The 17,859-nt window shown below is 43.2% G+C and overlaps 2 protein-coding genes across 7 annotated transcripts in view; both read left to right on the forward strand.

Moving 5' to 3' along the window:
* Window positions 1-14,034, forward strand: part of pan2 (poly(A) specific ribonuclease subunit PAN2) — a 139,263-nt gene extending 125,229 nt beyond the window's left edge. For 2 of the 6 annotated variants that reach the window (XM_072567181.1, XM_072567185.1), the window contains one exon: window positions 3,316-3,750. In XM_072567181.1, coding sequence (XP_072423282.1) covers window positions 3,316-3,445 — 130 coding nt within the window. In that variant the 3' untranslated portion in view covers window positions 3,446-3,750. Of the gene's footprint in view, window positions 1-3,315; window positions 3,751-3,770; window positions 4,786-13,877 lie in introns of those variants that run through there. The other 4 variants (XM_072567187.1, XM_072567180.1, XM_072567182.1 and 1 more) reach the window with 4 other exon arrangements.
* Window positions 13,901-17,859, forward strand: part of sarnp (SAP domain containing ribonucleoprotein) — a 34,461-nt gene continuing 30,502 nt past the window's right edge. Inside the window, exons 1-2 of the mRNA XM_072567191.1 lie at window positions 13,901-14,052; window positions 15,598-15,697. Coding sequence (XP_072423292.1) covers window positions 14,014-14,052; window positions 15,598-15,697 — 139 coding nt within the window. The 5' untranslated portion in view covers window positions 13,901-14,013. The remainder of the gene's footprint in view (window positions 14,053-15,597; window positions 15,698-17,859) is intronic.

Here is a 17,859-nt window from a genome sequence, read left to right on the forward strand (position 1 = left end):
TGCTCCTTGCGAAAATGTGAGCGGGCGGAAGAAACTTGAATCTTGAATGTTTATTTTGTCTCACCCGCCCACAGTTTGACATGGGCACATTTTCCCGGAGTCTTTCAGATTCTCTTGACTTTACTGCGATGGCGGCTAATGGAGGCCCAAAGCACTGGTTCGGGGAGTTCAGTGGTCGTGAATTACCCCCAAAAAAGAGACTTTTCTTTCAGGATCAAGAGCGATTGCGTAGGATTAAGTTTATAGAGTGTATCCCTTTTATAAAATTTATACAATATATTTACAACCGTACGCACTTATACAATAAACAAAAACTGATGCCGACTCAAAGAATAAAATGTGATGACAAATTAATGTAAGTTTGCTAAAAGTACCCTTTTAAGGAATATATTGAAGAGAGAGAAACGTTTGGGAGGAAATTCCAACGTTTTGGGCTAAGTCCGCTGAAGGTACTGCCGTCAGTCAGTCGTGTAAAGAAAGTGGGTGGGGATAGCGCTGTTCAGCGAAACTTTGCCCTTTATGTAATGGCCAATTTGAGATGCTTTTTCCCCGGGACTTCCACCCGACATAGAATATATTTTGTAATTATTGTCTTGCCTTCATTGGTCAGTGCATTGAGTATAGAACAAAAGCAGAAATTGCTGAAAACGCTCAGGGATCTGGTAGCATCTGTGCAGAGAAATCAGAATTAATGTTCCGTATTTCTCCTCATATTCCACCTTGGGACCCTGCAACCACACAGGATAAGTGTGGATTTCAACAACTTCCTCATTTCCTCTCCCCCCCCCCCCCCCCCCCCCCCAATATCTCAATCCCAAACCTCCAATTCAGCACTGCCCTCCAGAACAGTCCATCACTCCCCACCTACCACCTTCAGCTACCTCCCCCAAACCCTTCCCATTTATCTCTCAGCCCAGACACACGAGCCTTATTCCTGATGAAGAGCTTATGCCCAAAATGATAATTTTCCTGTTCCTCAAATGTTGCCTGGCCTGCTGTGCTCTTCCCGCACCACACTCTGGACTGTAATCTCCAGCATCTGCAGTCCTCACTTTCTCCTCTTTGCAATAATAACCAAGGTCTTTTTCCCAGGGTAGAGAAGTATGGGGTTTGGGACGTCATGTTGTGGCTGTACTGGACACTGGTGAGGCCACCTTTGGAATACTGTGTTCAATTCTGGTCTCACTGCTATAGGAAAGGTGTTGGTAAACTTGAAAGGGTTCAGAAAAGATTTGCAAGAATGTTGTAGGGATTTGAGGGTTTGAGCTGTAGGGAGAGGCTGAATAGATTATTCTATTCCTTGCTCAGACCTTTGAGTACAGGACTACATGTTGAGGTCACACAGCATGTTGAGAGCCCTCTTCTGGAGTACTGTGTACAGTTCTGGTTGCCTGGTTATAGGAAGAATATTATTAAACTGAAGAAGGTTCAGAAAAGATTTACCAGGATGATGCTGGGAATGGAGGGTATGAGATATAAAAATAGATTGGAAAAGTAGGACTTTTTTACTGGAGCATAGGAGGTTGAGGGATGACCTTATTTTGGTTTATAAAATCATGAGATGCTTAGATGGGTGGCACGATGGCACAGTGGTTAGCACTTCTGCCTCACAGTGCCAGGGTCCCAGGTTCGATTCCAGCCTCAGGAGACTGTGTGTGTGGAGTTTGCACATTCTCCCCATGTCTGCGTGGGTTTTCTCTGGGTGCTCCAGTTCCCTCCCACAATTCCATCACAAAGATGTGCAGGTTAGGTGAATTGGTCATGCTAAATTGCCCATAGTGTCAGGTACATTAGTCAGAGGGAAATGGGTCTGGTTGGGTTACTCTTCAGAGGATCGGTGTGGACTGGTTGGACTGGAGGGTCTGCTTCCACACTGTAGTGAATCTAATCTAATCATAAAGTGAATGACAGGGGTGTTTTCCCGAGGGTGGGGGCGTTCAAAACTCGGGGGCATATTTTTAAGATTAGAGTCATAGAGATGACTCTAACCCGTCCATGCCGACCCAACCCGTCCATGCCGACCAGTTATCCCAACCCAATCTAGTCCCACCTGCCAGCACCTGGCCCATATCCCTCCAAACCCTTCCTATTCACATACCAATCCAAATGCCTCTTAAATGTTGTAATTGTACCAGCTTCCACCACATCCTCTGGAAATTAAAAAGGACATGAGTGGCATTTTTTCTGACACAGACAGTTGTTGTTGTGTGAATTGAACTGCCAGAGGGAGTGGTGGATGCAGGTACAGTTACAATGTTTAAAAGACATTTGAATAAGTTCATGGATAGGAAATGTTTGGAGGGATAATGGCCAAGTGCAGGCAAGTGGCACTAGTTTAATTTGAGAACATGGTCAACATGAACTGGATGGAGCGAAGGATCTGTTTCCATGCTGTATGAGACTATGACTTTAGGCTGGGGCTTTTTTTCCTGGAGCATTGGAGGTTGAGAGTTGACCTTACAAAGGTTTATAAAATCATGAGGGACATGGGTAGGGTGAATAGTCAAGATTTTTTCCCCAGGGTAGGGCAACATTTTCACACAGAGGGTGATGTGTGTATGGAATGAGCTGTCAGAGGAAGTGGTGGAGACTGATACAATTACAACATTTAAAAGGCATCTGGATGGGTATATGAATATGAAGGGTTTAGAGGGATGTGGACCAACTGCTGGCAAATGGGACTAGATTTATTTAGGATATCTGGTTAGCATGGACAAGTTGGCTGAAGGGTCTGTTTCCATGCTGTTCAACTGAATGACTGAGTCTATGACAATTGTGTCTATGACAATTGTCTTGTGCATGAAAGGTACAGCAAGAAGATGAATTTTCTTGTAAATGTTGTAATTCAAGTTGAAATGTTTATAACATATGTTTGCGTATTTTACAAAAAAGTTTATTTTTGGAAACAAAGGAACAAGTCTGTATGTGAGTGCATGTTAAAGAGGCTAGAATCAGAAGAGCTACAGATTTGGAAGAGGTTGTGATGCTGGAAAAGGTTACAGACAGAGAAGGGTGCAAGCATTTGAAAGCACACATGAATTTTAAGATTGAGGTCTTGCTGGACGAACTTGTTAATCTACTTCTGCAAGCATAGGGGAGAAGGATGAATGATGTGAATTTCATCTTTTTAAAAAGTTGTCCAGTCAAGACCCCAACATATTAAAAAGAAACATGCAAATTAGAAGCAGGAGTAGATCATTTGGCCCCTCAAATATGCTCTACTATTTAATAAGGCTGATCAGATTGTGGCTACAACTCCACATTTCAGCCTACCTGCTGTAGTCTTTAATCAGATTTGCTTGTTTAAAATTTCAGGATTATACTCTCCCAAGGATCAATATCTACCTGCACTCTACAGGTGTTGCTGAGCAATCCAGACCAGAAAGATATTGGACCTTCGGCTGAAAATGTGTGCAATGACGGCCAATGTCCAAAAGCTGCTTGAAAGCTGTCCGACATGCAGGAAGATCTCTGAGAGTCTTGCACTCCTCAGGGATACGATCGCCTACGTGCAGGACAGGGGGGTGGACACCTGCCTCATCAGCCTGGACCAGGAGAAAGCCTTTGACAGGATATCGCATACATATATGAGGGATGTCCTCTTCAAAAGGGGCTTTGGGGAGGGAATCGGTAATTGGATCAGACTGCTCTACACCAACATTGTCAGTGCAGTTTCAATCAATGGGTGGGAATCAGAAAAAGTTTCCCAATCAGATCCGGAGTCAGGCAGGGCTGTTCTCTCTCACCCGCCTTGTTTGTGTGTTGCATAGAGCCATTTGCCGAATCCATCAGGAAGGATGTGAGCCGGAGAGGGGTGACTATTCCCCGCAGCGGGGGCCTACAGGTTAAAGCCTCCCTGTACATGGATGACGTCGCTGTTTTCTGCTCGGATCCACTGTCCGTGCACAGACTCATGTGCATCTGTGACGAGTTCGAACGGGTCTCGGGGGCCAAGGTAAACCGAGGCAAGAGCGAGGCCATGCTCTTTGGGAACTGGGCCGACCAATCCTCTATCCCCTTCACCGTCAGGACTGACCACCTGAAGGTGCTGGGTATTTGGTTCGGGGGGGCTGGGGCGTGCGCCAAGACCTGGGAGGAGCGGATCAGGAAGATGAGACAGAAACTAGGCAGATGGGGGCAACGATCGCTCTCCATCGCGGGAAAAAACCTGGTCATCAGGTGTGAGGTACTCTCAGTATTGTTATATGTGGCAGAGGAATGGCCTATCCCCAGAACCTGTGCCGCCGCAGTCACCCGGGCCATCGAAGTGGCTACGGGGGGGACGAGACTGTCACACACCTCCTTCTGGAATGTGCCTATGCAGAGGAAGTCTGGAGAGGAATGCAGTGGTGCTTGTCGAGGTTCGTCCCGAGCAGCGCCGTGACGCGGGACTCACACCGAGACGAACATTAACTGCGCCTGGAGGATCATCAACTTGGTGAAGGACGCTCTCTGGGCGGTCCGAAACCTGTTGATCTTCCAACTGAAGGAGTTGACCCCGACTGAGTGTTGCAGACTGGCACATTCCAAGGTCCAAGACTACGTGTTGAGGGACGCGCTGAAGCTTGGGGCAGCTGCCGCCAAGGCGCGGTGGGGAAAGACCACCGTGTAAGATCGGCCTGCCTAAAGAAGGACAGGGGGCCCATGCGGACATTTTTTGGGCTCTGCTGATGCCTCAGCCAAATATATGTACAAGATTGAAAAATGCACAGGCCTGTATATGACAATGATAAATTCGAATCTGTGTTTGTAAATGTGGACATATGTATGGCATGACCAAATGTACAGACCATCAAATCATTTTATGAATAAAGTATATTTTTGAAATAAAAAAAAAGAAAGCTGTCCGACATGGGGTTGGAACATTTTACAGACATTCCCCATTTGCTGCCTTAAAACAAGGAGCATAATGTCCATTTCAGGCTGCAGCGTAAGCAGTGGCTGCCACGAAAGGATTAAAAAGATGAAGCAAAATTGCTTTAGTGTCAAATGAAGTAGAAATGCAACCATCAACACTTAACTGGTGCTTCCTTTCTTCCCTCATATTTACTATCAGCCCTTTGGTTTCCCCCATCTCCACCAGCTGTTTCAGTTTTGCCAGGACCAGATCTCTGTGTCCAAAGTCGGACATTGTCAGCTGTGACTGGAAGTATCCCCACTGGGCAGTAACTCAATGCACTTGCATTTGCTACTTCGCCTTCCAGACAGCAATTCAGCTTGTAACTGTGGGCCACCGCTGAATGTGGCCTGAAGCTATGAGCGGCACTGCCTTGTCGTCTAGCAGGGGTTTGTGGTTCATTATTACAAATTTACATCTGTAAAGGTATTGGTAGAACTTCCTGACTCCTAATATGATTGCCAAATCTTCCTTCTCTATCTGGGCATATTTATGCTTTGCATTATCGTGCGCATCCAGGACTTCCGCTAGTGGGCGTTTCTCTCCATTGGGCCACCTATGAGCTAATAGATCCCAATGGCATATGGGGAAGCATTGCATGTCAGTATCAGACCTTGCTTGGGATCATAGTATGCCAACACCTTTGATGATGATAGCTGTTCCCTGAAAGTGATGGCTTGACTACGTGGCCATTTTCAAGGCTGATCCTTGAACAGTTGATGCAAAGGTGCCGGGATAGAGGCCAGATTATGTACTTTTCATAATAATTCACCAGCCCAAGAAAAGTCTTAAGTGCCGGTAAAGACTTGGGAGCTGGGACACCTTTGATTACCCTCACTTTATCTTCTAATACGTGTAACCCGGTCTTGTCGGTTCTGTAGTCACTTGGGGTGCCTGGAACACAGATTTTTCCTTCTAAGGCATATGCCTGCCTGGGAGAAATGTCAAAGGATGACGTCCATGTTCTCGAAGTGTTCCTTATTGATCTTCCTAGTTATTAGCATGTCATTTAGATAAATAGCAACCTAGGGTAGACCTTGTAAAATATTCCCTATTGCCAGCTGGAAAATTGCACAGGCTGACAATACCCCAAATGGCAGTCTTGCATATTGCTACAAACTCTAATGATTAACCCAAGAAGTAGCATACTTCTTGGAATTCTCATTTAACCACTATTACAAGTACACATGGCTCTTGTCCAGCTTTATGAAGGACAGCACCCCCACCCCACATCAGCTTTATATATAAATCCTATGCAAGGAATTGGGTATTTATTCAGCTGTGAAAAGCTGCTTATCATTTTAAAAACCCCACAAAGGCAAACTGACCCATCAGGCTGCAAGATCGTTATGACCAGTGCTGCCCATTCCGCAAACTGGACTGGGTTGATGATTCATCTGCTTTCCAGCCTTCTGATTTCTGCCTCTACTTTTGCCCGTGGGGCAAAAAGCACTGGGCAGGTCTTGCAGAATGATGGAATTACTCTCTGGTCAACATGCCAGATGGCCTTGGGCTCCTTTGTTAGTCCCTAGGCTTTCCTGAAAAACCTCTGGGTAGTTAATTAGGACTTCACTCAGCCAGCCATTTTCTAATCAAAGAATGTGGAGCCAATCAAGCTGAATGTTTCTTAGTCAATTTCCCCCCACTGAGCTTGGGCTCGAGCCTTTTACTACAATCAGTGGTAACTGAACCAGCTGCTTCCCATAAAAGACCCGAGTCGAAATTGTACCCTTAATCTGTAAAGGTTCCCTAGTATAGGTTCTCTAGCTGAGGGCTTATGCAAACTTAAGGTTTAGAGTCAGAACGAATTTTGCTAAGACTGGTTCTGCAATCACCAAAATGGCCACACTGGTATCAACCTCTATTTGAACTGGGTGACCATTGAACCAGACATTTATTTTGATTGGCTCTGATTTGGATGTTGCTGAGCAATTTAACTATTCTAGACCTGACGTAGGTGGACTTTCCAGTGTGTGCAGTCTCCTGGCTAATGGCCTATGAGTTCTCTTTAGGTCTAGTGGAACATTTTTGCTGTTATGAATCTACATACCGGCAGCAATTGCAGTGGCTTGCCGGCCCAAATCCTGAAGAAAATTTTAACTGTTTGGCCGAGGCTTGGCTTTGTTTTGGGGCTTTGCTGTGGGCTGGCCTAGAGTCCCTCTGTTCAGGATATGTCCTGAGTGAGGCTATGCAATTGCCTTCCCTCAAGTGGTATTCTCCAAGGGTACATCGTTAATCCCACATACCAAAATTGTCTCTCCCTGCAACTCATTAAGGGTTAGAGTCATAGAATCATAGAGATGTACAGCATGGAAACAGACCCTTTGGTCCAACTCGTCCATGCCGACCAGATATCCCAACCCAATCTAGTCCCACCTGCCAGTACCCGGCCCATATCCCTCCAAACCCTTCCTATTCATATACCCATCCAGATGCCTTTTAAATGCTGTAATTGTACCAGCCTCCAGCACTTCCTCTGGCAGCTCATTCCATACACGTACCACTTCTGAGAGAAAAGGTTGCCTCTTAGGTCCCTTTTATGTCTTTCCCCTCTCACCCTAAACCTATGCCCTCTAGTTCTGAACTCCCCCGCCCCAGGGAAAGGACTTTGTCTATTTATCCTATCCATGCCCCTCATAATTTTGTAAACCTCGATAAGGTCACCCCTCAGCCTCCGACGCTCCAGGGAAAACAGCCCGAGCCTATTCAACCTCTCCCTATAGCTCAAATCCTCCAACGCTGGCAACATCCTTATAAATCTTTTCTGAACGCTTTCAAGTTTCACAACATCTTTCCGATAGGAAGGAGACCAGAATTACACGCAATATTCCAACAGTGGCCTAACCAATGTCCTGTACAGCCACAACATGACCTCCCAACTCCTGTACTCAATACTCTGACCAATAAAAGAAAGCATACCAAACTCCTTCTTCACTATCTTATCTACCTGCGACTCCACTTTCAAGGATCTATGAACCTGCACTCCAAGGTCTCTTTGTTCAGCAACACTCCCCTAGGATCTTACCATTAAGTGTATAAGTCCTGCTAAGATTTGTTTTCCCAAAATGCAGCACCTTGCATTTATCTAAATTAAACTCCATCTGCTACTTCTCAGCCCATTGGCCCATCTGATCAAGATCTCATTGTAATCTGAGGTAACCTTCTTCACTGTCCACTACACTCCAATTTTGGTGTCATCAGCAAACTTACTAACTATACCTCCTATGCTCACGTCCAAATCATTTATATAAATGATGAAAAGTAGTGAACCCAGCACCGATCCACGTGGCACTCCACTGGTCACAGGCCTCCAGTCTGAAAAGCAACCCTCCACCACCACCCTCTGTCTTCTACCTTTGAGCCAGTTCTGTATCAATATGGCAAGTTCTCCCTTTATTCCATGAGATCTAACCTTGCTCACCAGTCTCCCATGGGGAACCTTGTTGAACGCTTACTGAAGTACATATAAATCACATCTACCACTCTGCCCTCGTCAATCCTTTTTGTTACTTCTTCAAAAAACTCAATCAGATTTGTGAGACATGAGTTCCCATGCATAAAGCCATGTTGACTATCCCTAATCAGTCCTTGCCTTTCCAAATACATATACATTCTATCCCTCAGGTTAAACCAAAGTCACATGCTTCTGCTAGTTGTCTTAACCTAATCAAAAATCCCAATAAGGATCCCCCTAATTCTTGACTTACTGAGTAAAACCAAATTCTCAGAATTAGAGGAGGCTTGGGCTCATATTCCTTCACTAAGTGGGTCAACTCTTGAAAGATTTTAGTGTATAATACCTCAGGGAAAGTTAAGCTCCTAATAACCAAAAACGTTGCAAGTCCACAAGCTGCCAGGAGAATTATTTGTTGCATTTCATCTGCCCCAATGTCAGTTGTTTCCAAAATATAATGCATTCTTTCCACATACTGGGCCCAACATTTAACGGCAGGATCAAATGAATCATAGAGCTGTACAGTGCAGAACCAGACCCTTCAGTCCAACTCATCCATGCTGACCAGATATCCTATATTAATCTAGTCCCATTTGACAGCATTTGGCCCATATCCCTCTAAACGTTTCCTGTTCATATACCCATCGAGATGCCTTTTAAAGGGTTGTAATTGCACCAGCCTCCACCACTTGCTTTGGCAGCTCATTCCATACATACACCACCCTCTGTATGGAAAAGCTCCCCCTTAGGTCCCTTTTAAATCTTTCCCCTCTCACCTTAAACCTATGCCCTCTAGCTTTGGACACCTCTGCCCTGGGGATAAGACCTGGTTATTCACCCTGTCCATGCTCTTTATGATTTTATAAACTTCTATAAGGTCACCTCTTAGCCTCTAACACTCCAGAGAAAATAGCCCCAGCCTATTCAGCTTCTCCCTATAACTCAAACCCTCCAACTTCCTTGCAAATCTTTTCTGCACCTTTTCAAGTTTCACAGCATCCATCCTATAGCAGGGAGACCAGAATTGAACACAGTATTCCAAAAGTAGCCTAACCAATGTCCTGTAGAGCCACAACATGACCTCCCAACCCCTATATTTAATGCACTGATCAATAAAGGCAAGCACACTAAACACCTCTTCCCTATCCTATTGACCTGGGACTCCACTATCAAGGAAGTATGAACCTGCACTTCTAGATCTCTTTTAGGTTTCCCAAATAATGGCATGCTGACTAAAACGCTTACCCCAACTCAAAGAGGACTGTTGTGAGTGAGTTTCTTCAGAAATGTGCTTTTTCTCTCATTGCCACTGAAATAGTTCCACAGTGGCAGATATCCCTCCACCAAGTCCCCCTTTATTTACAAATGGGAAATCCTTGACATGGACCTAACTTCCTTTGAGCCAGCTGCTAGAGTGAAGAGAACTTCTGAGACTCCTGTTTATTCTTTTTTGGAGAGACAAAAAAGAAAACTCTCCTCCTCAGTCAGAAACACCAACAGCAGTAATAAGACATACTAACTGTGTGATCCAGGCAGTTCAGAGGTCAGTCTCCTCTCCTCCTTAACAGAAAAGTAGAGAGTCCTTTACGCACTGATCCAGCTCCCTCAAGAGCCAGCTCTCAGAGTGAACAGAATCTCTGGCACTCGTTTTTCTTTATGGTCTAACACATCTTTTATTTTGTTTTCATTTTATTAGCCCCACACTACCACCTAACTGCGGTAGTGCTTATTTTTTCTCCACCACCTATGTTGTGTGTGCATGAATCTTTATTCCAATTTCCAACACCAGGAAGAAAGGAAACACCCGAGTGGCCAGTGACAAGCACTGCCCTTCACATCAAAGGGTAATGCTGTGTGATCAAACAGTGAAGGGGAGGGCAGGGATTAAATCAAAATAGAGTTGGGGGGGCACTCCTGTTTATATCTGTCAGTCAGGGGTGCCTGATTGGACCAGGTTAACAGCCCCAATCAGGGAACTCATATGAGTGAGGCCCACCTGGCTGGCCTTGTTACAAGAAACTACAATGGGTATATGAATATGAAGGATTTAAAGGGATTTGGGCCAAATGCTGGCAAATGGGACTAGATCAGATTGAGATGACTATTCGGCAGATGAGTTGGACTGCAAGGTTTGTTTCAGTGCTGTATGACTCTATGTTGGAAATGGCGATGGTAGCAAGAATGCTGCTGCAGGTATTTTTGAAATATACCTCATAAAGGAGAAAATGAAACACAAAAAAAAAAGACTTGCATTTATAAAATGCTTTCCATATACTCAGGTCATTCCAAAGTACTTCACAGCCAATTACGTATACTTGAAGTGTAGTCACTGCTTTAATGTTGTAAATACAGCAGCTAAATTGCATATCGTAACAGCTCACAAAGAGTGAGCATAATAGGTATAGTTAGTAAGTTTGCAGATGACACCAAAATTGGAGGTGTAGTGGACAGTGAAGAAGGTTACCTCAGATTACAATGGGATCTTGATCAGATGGGCCAATGAGCCAAGATGTGGCAGATGGAGTTTAATTTAGACGAATGTGAGGTGCAGCATTTTGGGAAAGCAAATCTTAGCAGGACTTATACATGTAATGGTAAGGTCTTGGGGAGTGTTGCTGAACAAAGAGACCTTGGAGTGCAGGTTCATAGCTCCCTGAAAGTGGAGTCGCAGGTAGATAGGATAGTGAAGAATGCGTTTGGTATGCTTTCCTTTATCGAGTCAGAGTATTGAGTACAGGAGTTGCAAGGTCATGTTGAGGCTGTACAGGACATTGGACAGGCCACTGTTGGAATATTGCCTGCAATTCTGGTCTCCTTCCTATCGGAAAGATGTTGTGTAACTTGAAAGGGTTCAGTAAAGATTTACAAGGATGTTGCCAGGGTTGGAGGATTTGAGCTATAGGGAGAGGTTGAATAGGCTGGGGCTGTTTTCCCTGGAGCGTCGGAGGCTGAGGGGTGACCTTATAAAGGTTTATAAAATTATGAGGGGCATGGATAGGATAAATAGACAAAGTCTTTCACCTGGGGTGGAGGAGTCCAGAACTAGAGGGGCATAGGTTTAGGGTGAGAGGGGAAAGATATAAAAGGGACCTAAGGGGCAACCTTTTCACTCAGAGGGTGGTACGTGTATAGAATGAGCTGCCAGAGGAAGTGGTGGAGGCTGGTACAATTGCAACATTTAAAAGGCATCCGGATGGGTATATGAATAGGAAGGGTTTGGAGGGATATGGACCAGGCTCTGACCCACTATTTCCCATCTGAGGTCGAACAACTGGCTACAAGCTGGGGTCAACTAGATTGGGTTGGGAAGTCTGGTTGGCATAGACGAGTTGGACCGAAGGGTCTGTTTTTGTGCTGTACATCTCTATGACTCTGTGTTGATTGAATTGAATTTATTGTCACGTGTACTGAGGCACAGTGAAAAGCTTTGTCTCGCGAGCAGTACAGGCAGATCACAAGTTAAGTAGCATAAATAAGTAAATAATAGGTAAATAGCAGCAAAAACAAAAAACACAGGTACAGGCAAATGTTAAGAGTTTGCGAGTCCATTCAGTATTCTCACAACAGTAGGGTAGAAACTGTTGCAAAACCAGCTGGTGCGTGTGTTCAGGCTTCTGTACCTTCTCCCTGATGGTAGAGGTTGTAGACAAACATTGCCAGGGTGGGATGGATCTTTGAGAATGCTGGCGGCCTTTCCTGGACAGCGGGCCTGGGAGATGGATCCTTTAGATGGGAGGTTCGCCTTTGTGATTGTCTGTGCCAAGTTCACCACTCTCTGTAACCGTCTCTGATCTTGAATGGTACAGTTGCCATACCAGGTAGTGATACATCCAGACAGAATGCTCTCAATGGCGCATCTATAAAAGTTAGCAACGGTATTCGCCGTCATGCCCAATTTCCTCAGCTGACTGAGGAAGAAGAGACGTTTTTGGGCCTTTGTAACCAGTGCATCCACATGAAGAGTCCAAGAAAGCTTGTTGTGGATGACCACTCCCAGGAGCTTGACACTCTCCACTCTGTGCTGTTAATGTGTAGGGGGCGCTTCAGTAACATCCTGTTGAAAGTCAATAATGAGTTCCTTGGTTTTGCCGGCATTGAGAGCTGGGTTGTTCTCAGTGCACCATTTTTCCAAGTCTTCCACCTCCCGTCTGTAGTCTGTTTTGCCATCATCTGAGATTTGACCGACTATGATGGTGTTATCAGTGAACTTGTATATTGCATTAGTCTGGTATTTGGCGACGCAGTCATGGGTATACAGCGAGTACAGTAGGGGGCTGAGTACGCACACCTGAGGGGCTCCCGTGTTGAGTTAGTGAGGATTCAAGGATAAATGTTCATGAGAACATCAAGGAAACCCTCTATCTCTTTATATTAGTACCAAAGGATCTTTTATGCTCACCTGAGTGGGCAGATAGGGCATTGAAAGACAGCACCTTTGACACTGCAGAGTGCCAACCTAGATCATGCATTCATGTGAAGCTTAAATCCACAACCTCCTGACACAGGTGAGAGTACTGAGCCAAGACTGACATTGCGCAGCAATCACCTTGAGAAGTTCTGATTACATTACATGTATTCCAAGTTGAAATTACAATATTTCATGTATTACAATTACATGCATTGTGACATTAGAAACTAGAATCCTGCTTGATTTTCCCCTCCCCATTGCAGGGAAGTGGCTAAGATCAGCTAAGACAGTTGCCATTACAGTTTTTGCATAATACACAGTAGCTCTCCAGTGATTTAGTGAGGAAATGCATCAAGGTACCATTTAGACCAAATAGTCCCAGGGTTGACCCCAGCTTGTAGCCAGTTGTTCGACCTCAGATGGGAAATAGTGGGTCACAATTGGCTTCACCAGCCGTAGGTTATGGAGGGAGGTGTCAGTCAGTTTCTCCCTTTGATCACTCTCCAGTGGACTGTGGTAGGAATAGATTTGGACAGTACATAAGGACGAGATTGAGCTTAGTTCCAAACCTGCAGATTCAAATTGCTGATACACATGCATTAAGAATTGAGCTTCAACATTTTGTCCAGTCCAGAAGTGGATAACTCAATAAAAACACTGCTAAATGTTCTCACAAAACTGGTTCACTTACAAATGTAAATGTACAACAGGTCTGTACTTGCACAACCTTTATATAAAGAAAACAAGGTATTTGGCCAGTTTTCCTCTTTCTCTGCCTACCACTCCAAAATTTTCTGCTCATTGAAACAAATAAGCAAAAGACGAGTGGGTTAACAAGTGCAGAAACAGCTGTCCTTTCTGACATCCAACTTTGAAAATTACCCGATAACTGTTCTTGAAATGATATTATTTGGTAGTCATTCCAATGAAGGTGGCCACTAAGCCATCGACTGGCAAGAGTCACATATAATAACTTCCATAGGATTTATTATCTTCGCATAAGATATGTCGCCATAATTTTTTATAATTTTAAAATTTCAATCTAACATATATTTGTTGTTAAATGTTGAGAAATATAATTGTGAGTTTTTGCTCTTAAATTATTCCCCCCACCCCAGATCTCTCTCGCACAGTCAATTGAGCGTCTTACTGTCTCGTTTGAGCCAATGGTGAGGCAGCGTGTTGGTCAGTGAGGTAAAAGAGTAAAGCGGCTTCCTATTGGATAGGTGGTGAGCGGGTAAGAAGCCTGGCAAGATGGCGGACAGAGCGGCGGTGGATATCAGCAAATTGAAGGTAAAGGGAATTTAGTTTAGCATAGTCATAATCATGTGTGGGTAATGTGCTCGCGGTCAGACTGGAGATTTTATGATTTAGTGACTGTTACGTGCTTCAGTTTTTCTGTTCTCATTTTCCTCGGGCGACCCATAAAGTGTTTTCTCTCCTTTTTGAAGGTGGGGTTGGTTTTTTTTCCCTCCCTGATAGTCTAAAATTCTGCGGTCATTTTAGGCGGCATAATTAGATGGGATGTGCTTCGAGTGCCGAATTGAAAGGAAACAAATAAGTTTCCGTAATGGATGAATAGCTAAATGCACCGCCCATAGAAGTCACGGGCCACATAGAAGTAGGAAACCGTCCCTCTCCACTATGCTATGTTGTTTGGTCTAAGCTAGGTCTCTTTGCTGTGTACTACAGATATTTCAAATGGATTACCATTCCCTGAACGTCTGAGCAAGTGGGCGAAACATCGATTAGGAAAGTTGTCATTTTTTCTGTAAATAGGGGCTAACTTGTACAAGCCGTTGGTTGATCCACTGCTAAAGTTGTGTTTTGGGTGCTCAGTGCACGTTGAAGCGAAAATTCTGTAGATTTGCCCTAATATAGAAGTTTGGAAAGTTATAAAGTGGGACTGAGAAATTGGAGCAAATAATTTGAGCCACTTTGAAAGTTTTATTTTAAATTAACAAGGGGTTCCAGTGTTATGAATCAGGAAAGACTATCCCATTGTTGTAGAGTTGATGGATTGTCAATTTTAAAATCTGTAGGGAGGAGGGTGCTGGGATTAGATTTGGATTGATAACTGACTGTGGGAAGAAAGTGGGGTTGTAGAAGTGGTTTTGGAGTGATCCAACTAAGAACTAGTATAAATGTGACCAGGGATGGTGTGAAACTCGTAAATGCTGATTTTCAAAGATTGTGGGGTATGTTTCTCCAAGGAATGTGGAAAGCTGAAATGCATGTACTGCAAGCAATTGGGAAGTGACATGTTGCCCCTTTACCTCAAGATTGGAGTACAGGAAGCAATAGATCTTGTTCTAATTGTACAAGGTTTTGGAAAAAAGTATATGCACTTTTAATTTCCATTTTTAAGGGAGATTACACTTACACTTCCATATAGTGGCAATACAGCCAGTGATCACTGAATCAGTGCTGAGGATGATGGGATTGTCCTCTGAGAGACTGAGTAATTTGGGCCACTGTTTACTAGAAGAATGAAAGACAATTTCATTGAAATGTACAAGATCCTGTGTTGTCTCAACATGATAGACACTGAGATAATGTTTCCATTGGTTGGAGAACCTAAAATGTGATGACCCAGTTTCTGGATAAGAGAGTAATAAGTTGGGCCCAGCTGAGGAGAAATTACTTCACTTGAATGATTGTGAATCCTTGGAATTCTCTACCCTAAAGGGTTTAGAGCAGCCAAGAAAGGGAGTTGAATCCAAATATCAACTGTATTGTATTGAATGAAGCAGGTCATGTGGTCGACTCCAATTTCTCAAATCATTTCTTTACTGAACATACCCATGGTTCTGACTGTTTGTTCTCATTGTGCTTTAGTTGACTGAGTTGAGACAAGAATGTGCTTCAAGGGAGCTGGATACTAAAGGAAACAAGCAAGATCTCATCCAGCGACTGCAGGCTTACCTGGAAGAACATGGTAAGATCATGACTAATGTTTAATCTCAAACAACTTATTTTTAATAAATAAAATTACTATAAGAATTTATGAAGAGCTATGTTGACTTAAACACAAATTTTGTAAAACACAATTTCAATTATTACATTGAATTCAGGATAATAAATTAGCTGAGTTCTGGATTAAACAATTGTTGAGTCATAACAGGTGTCTTTTGGTGTCAGAGTCATAGGCTATACTGCATCGAAACATAGCCTTTGGTCCAATTGAACAGATAGCCTAAACTGGTCTAGTCCCATTTGCCCACACTTGGTCCATATCCTTATAAACCCATCCAGATGCTTTTTAAATGTTGTTGTTGTAATTTACCAGCCTCCACCACTTCTCTGGCAACTCATTCCATGCACACACCACCCTCTGTATGAAAATGTTGCCCCTTGAGTCCCTTTTAAATCTTTTCCCTCTCACCTTAAACCTATGCCCTCTAGTTTTGGACTCCCAACCCTGAGGGAAAAAGACCTTGTCTATTTACTCTATCCATGCCCTTCATGATTTGATAAACATTTATAAGGTTTATAAACTTATATATATGTCTTCAACCTCCTACTCCACAGGAGAAAGACCACTGGAATAAGTAGATTTATTTAATCAATGCACGCAACAGAGCACCTATTTTGTTCCAAAAAAAAACTGACCTAAGTGGGGAAGCACATTGCACAAGGCACAACTGGATACACAATACGTTGTTTTTTATTTCTTTTGCATAATGTTGAAGGAAAATGACAGCAATTAATCAGTTAAGTACAGTCTGTTCAGCCTCTATAAGTTGATCAAAGTGCTTGAGTTGCATCCTTATGTTAGTTAATTCCCACTTTTTTGAGAGTCTTAATTTTTGTGGTTTAGTGTTGATGTAATTTCAACAATAAATACATTAAATTAATATATTTAACTGATTAATTGCTGTCTTTTTCCTTCAATGTTACGCAAAAGGAAAAAACAACTTATTGTGTATCTAGTTGCACCTTTGTGTAATGTGTTTTCCCCCCCCCCCCCCCCCCCCCCCCCCCCCCCCCCCCCCCCAGTTCAGCTTTTGTTTTGGAACAAAATAGGTGCTCTGTTGTGTGCATTGATTTAAATAAATCTACTTATTTCATGGAAATTGTTTATTTCTGTCTATCAAACAAGTGAAAGGCAAATTTAGGACTTCACAATAATAATCAGCATCTCAAATTGCCTTTCATTGACATTGAAATTAATTGACTTATTGAAACAGATAAATAATTTCTAAATAGGAATGTAAGTATTTTCAATGAATGTGCTAAAACAGGCCTGTACTGTATTCATCTTGACCTTGTGCTGTGTAAAGCCAGGCATTCCAGTTAGACTGCAATTCCAGTACCCAATCTCAGTTGAAAATTACCACTTATAAAAAGTGAGTGGCAAATATAATTAATATGGATGTAGGTTTACTTGCTGAGCTGGAAGGTTCATTTCCAGACATTTTGTCACCCTAAGTAACATCTTCAGTGTGTCTCTGGGCAAAGCACTGTTGATGATTCCTGCTTTCTATTTAGATGTTTGGGTTTCTTTTGGGTTGGTGATGTGATGTCACCACAGGAAATAACTTCCTGTTCGTTTTTCTCAGGGGGTGGTAGATGGGGTCTAACTCGATGTGTTTATAGAGTTCCAGTTGGAATTCCATACTTCTAGGAATTCTCGTACGTTTCTCTGTTTGGCTTGTCCTAAGATGGATGTGTTGTCCCAGTCTAAGTGGTGTCCTTCATCATCTATATGTAAGGATACGAATGAGACAGGGTCATGTCGTTTTGTGGCTAGTTGATGTTAGTGTATTCTGGTGGCTAGTTTTCTGCCTGTTTATCCAATGTAGTGTTTGTTACAGTCCTTGTACAGTATTTTGTAGGGTGACGAAATGTCTGGAAATGAACATTGCAGCTCAGTGCGCAAACCTACATTCAGAACCTCAATCTGAGCGACAAATCTTCTCAAAACTCGCTAATATAATTAATATTTCCAGGCTTTTTTGGTTTAACCATCAGTTTGCTATATGTGAATTTCTCCTGTGTATATTTTAATTTGTTTCCATTAATGTGTGCATTTGGGTAAAATGTTAATTCCAGGTTGTTGTTAGAATTGAGAAAATACGTTCACAATTCATGGCTTCC

This window comes from Chiloscyllium punctatum, chromosome X, assembly GCF_047496795.1.
Source record: "Chiloscyllium punctatum isolate Juve2018m chromosome X, sChiPun1.3, whole genome shotgun sequence".
NCBI classification, from domain to species: Eukaryota; Metazoa; Chordata; class Chondrichthyes; order Orectolobiformes; family Hemiscylliidae; genus Chiloscyllium; species Chiloscyllium punctatum.